The 2,943-nt window shown below is 44.0% G+C and overlaps 1 protein-coding gene across 1 annotated transcript; it reads right to left on the bottom strand.

Annotated features, from left to right (window-relative positions):
- Positions 1–811: 811 nt before the first annotated feature.
- SMIM10 (small integral membrane protein 10) lies at positions 812–2,397 on the bottom strand. The gene has a single exon (XM_016947465.4). The coding sequence runs from the start codon at positions 2,186–2,188 to the stop codon at positions 1,937–1,939; it is 252 nt and encodes an 83-aa protein (XP_016802954.2). The 5' UTR covers positions 2,189–2,397; the 3' UTR covers positions 812–1,936.
- Between the last annotated feature and the right edge of the window lie 546 nt (positions 2,398–2,943).

The following is a 2,943-nucleotide window of genomic DNA, read 5'->3' as shown; positions in this document are numbered from 1 at the left end:
GCTAATTTTTGTATTTATATTAGTGACAGGGTTTTGCCATGTTGCTCAGGCTGGTCTTGAACTGCTGAGCTCAAACAATCCGCCCGCCTCAGTCTCCCAAAGTGCTGGGATTTCAGGCGTAAGCCACCGTGCCCAGCCTTCAATTTTTAAGTTTTGAAAATTAATCACATATTTATTGTTTAATTTTTATCTTAACTATGACATTCCACAGATTTGCTCATGAGAAGTTTCATGGTGTGAAGAAGCTCTGGGCTACATGAAGACTATTGGCCGTTTTTATTTTTATGGTTTTTTTTTTATTATTTATTCATTTGAGACAGAGTCTCGCTCTGTTGCCCAGGCTGGAATGCAATGGCATGATCTTGGCTCACTGCAACCTCTGCCTCCTGGGTTCACGCGATTCTCCTGCCTCAGCCTCCCGAGTAGCTGTGATTACAGGTGCCCGCAACCATGCCCGGCTAATATTTTGTGTTTTTAGTAGAGACAGGGTTTCCCCATGTTGGCCAGGCTGGTCTCTAACTCTTGACCTTAGGGGATCCACCTGCCTTGGCCTCCCAAAGTGCTGGGGATTACAGGTGTGAGCCACCCCGCCCGGCCCATTTTTAGTTTTAAAGCATTTCCATATGGCCTGTGGTCTGTTTGGAAACAAGACATTTACAAAGTCAAGGAAATCATAGTTTGTGTGATCACCCAGGAACCTTGTAGGATATACAGATACTACTGAAGAAAGATAGGAAGGCACTTATTTTAACTCAGAGTCCACCTGACACTCTTAGCACCGCCCCCCAAATTTCATTCTAAATGCAATAAATTCATTTTAATGTCTTGATTTTTAATCGAAGCAAAAGCAATACATGTGTATAGTTTTTAAAAATCAAACAGTAGAAAAAGGACATATAATGAAAAGTAATAGAACTGTCCCTCCTTCTCAACTCTTGCTTCCCCAAATCAGAAACACAAACTTCTACACGTGCTTGTTTAGAGATTACACCCCTCTTTTTCAATAACATGCCTTTATTACTATTTCTTGACTTAATGACATGAGGCATTTTCTGCTGACTTCCTGCCGCCCCCCTCAGCTCTCCTTCCCCCTGAATATAGTCATATCACTAATTTTTAAGTCTTCTGTTGGCTACCTGGTTCAATGAATAGCAAAGTGGAATGCTCTGATTGGATTTTCTCATCACCGACTCCAGAGTCTTGATCCATGTGCCAATATTCAAACAGATTCCCTTTCTCACACTTTTGGCAACTGTTCAAAACCATGCCACATCTGAGGTTGCTTCATATGTGAAACATAAGTTTCTTGCACAGTTTTTAATGTTCTTCCCTGTAGTTTCTTTCTGTCATTTTTTTTCCTTTGGGTTGAAGAAATGTATGCCTTCCAGAACATGTTATTAATGTCCTCCAGCTTATTATTCAATCCATCTATTGCTTAGAATTCATTCCATTCAATTGGGTCTATTCACTTCGATTCTAATTGGGGAGATTTGCCTGCTGTCTGAGCCATTCTTGTTCAGTTTATCTTTCCTTAAGTTTTTAGTTACCTTTCCCCTTTTTTTTTTTATTGCATTCTGTGCCCATTGTCATTTCCTAAAGTTCGTGCTGTTTTCTGTTTTACGGATGCAAAAACTTCTCAGATATTTTTAAGGATTTTCAAATTTTTAAGCTGTATTCTGTTCCTTCAAATATTTCCTTGAGAGTCAATTTTTCATTCTATCTTAGACGATTTGGGTTATATTTCAGGCTTTCCACAAATGCTGTTTTTTTCTTTTTTTGCCACCCATTTATACTAAAAGATGAGGCAATGGAAAGAATGAGTGGCAAGTCTGCATGCACGAGCGGAGTTGGTCGCTTTGCTCTAGGGTGGGTGAGCAGGTGGGTGGAAGTCAGCCATCCTGACGAGGAGCCCCCAAATGCCACAAAGTTAGTGGCTCTAAATATATACCTGCAGGTGGACGTTGAGAATCACCGAGGCCAGAATATAGAAGTAAAAGAAGTTCTTGCGCAGCCGCCAGGCCAGGTCGAAGAAGGTGAGCAGCGTGCGCGTGAGCGTCTTGCAGAAGGCGCCGTACGAGCCGCGGGTCCCCTGCCGGCGCGACAGCCGCACCGCCAGGCCAGACAGGGCCGCCGCCGCCATGGACCTGATGCTGCCTCCCACATAGTGCCCAGAGCCCAAGGCCTCCATCAGGCTCCGCTGACTCACCGACCGTGGGACAGAGGGATGGACGCGGGAAAGTACGGGCGGGAGGCCTCCTGGGCTGCTGCTGATCCGAGCTGCGCTGCAAGGCGGAAGCCCTCCTTTCCCGGCAGGGCTCTGGCCCCAGCGGTCACTGGCGCCCTGCCAGGTTCCGCCCCGCCCCACGGGGTCCGCGTGGCCTAGAGTCAGTTTAGCCTAACTGTCCTGGCCCAGGCCCCAGAACCCCAGGAGGGGCAGGGCACGTGCTGACGTGGGAGACCTAGCTTCCTAACCCGGGCTGTCTTTTCTTTAAAATTATGTTTAATTTTTAAGTTTTTTTCAGTTTTTTAAGTTTTAACAAAAGGAACACAAAACTTGCTCAAAACGATATAAAATGTCCTTCATAAGCATGATCTTGAGCAACTCAGAAGCACAAACCCATTTCCTGTTGTCTCATCCCTTTAGGAACGTTTTTCAATCCTCAACTCTTGAGCTAGTACAAATATACAAAACCCGCAACCTTTCTGGACATTAAAATGTGTGCATTCTGCTTGAATAATTCAAGCAATACTTCTGTTTTTGTGTTAGATCTTCCGTATTCTTCTGATTGGAAAAGTCATTCAATCAAGTTTTTAGAAATTTTCAAAGCAGAAATATGTAAAACAATAGAAAGCAAATTCCCTGCATAGCTTCACTTTTCCCTCCTACCCTTGCCATGAACTACTATTACGTTTGCTGTATCTACTTCCCGACTTTATGTATTG

The sequence above is a fragment of the Pan troglodytes genome, chromosome X (assembly GCF_028858775.2).
Source record: "Pan troglodytes isolate AG18354 chromosome X, NHGRI_mPanTro3-v2.0_pri, whole genome shotgun sequence".
Classification (NCBI taxonomy): Eukaryota; Metazoa; Chordata; class Mammalia; order Primates; family Hominidae; genus Pan; species Pan troglodytes.
This window is presented reverse-complemented; position numbering and strand designations above follow the sequence as displayed.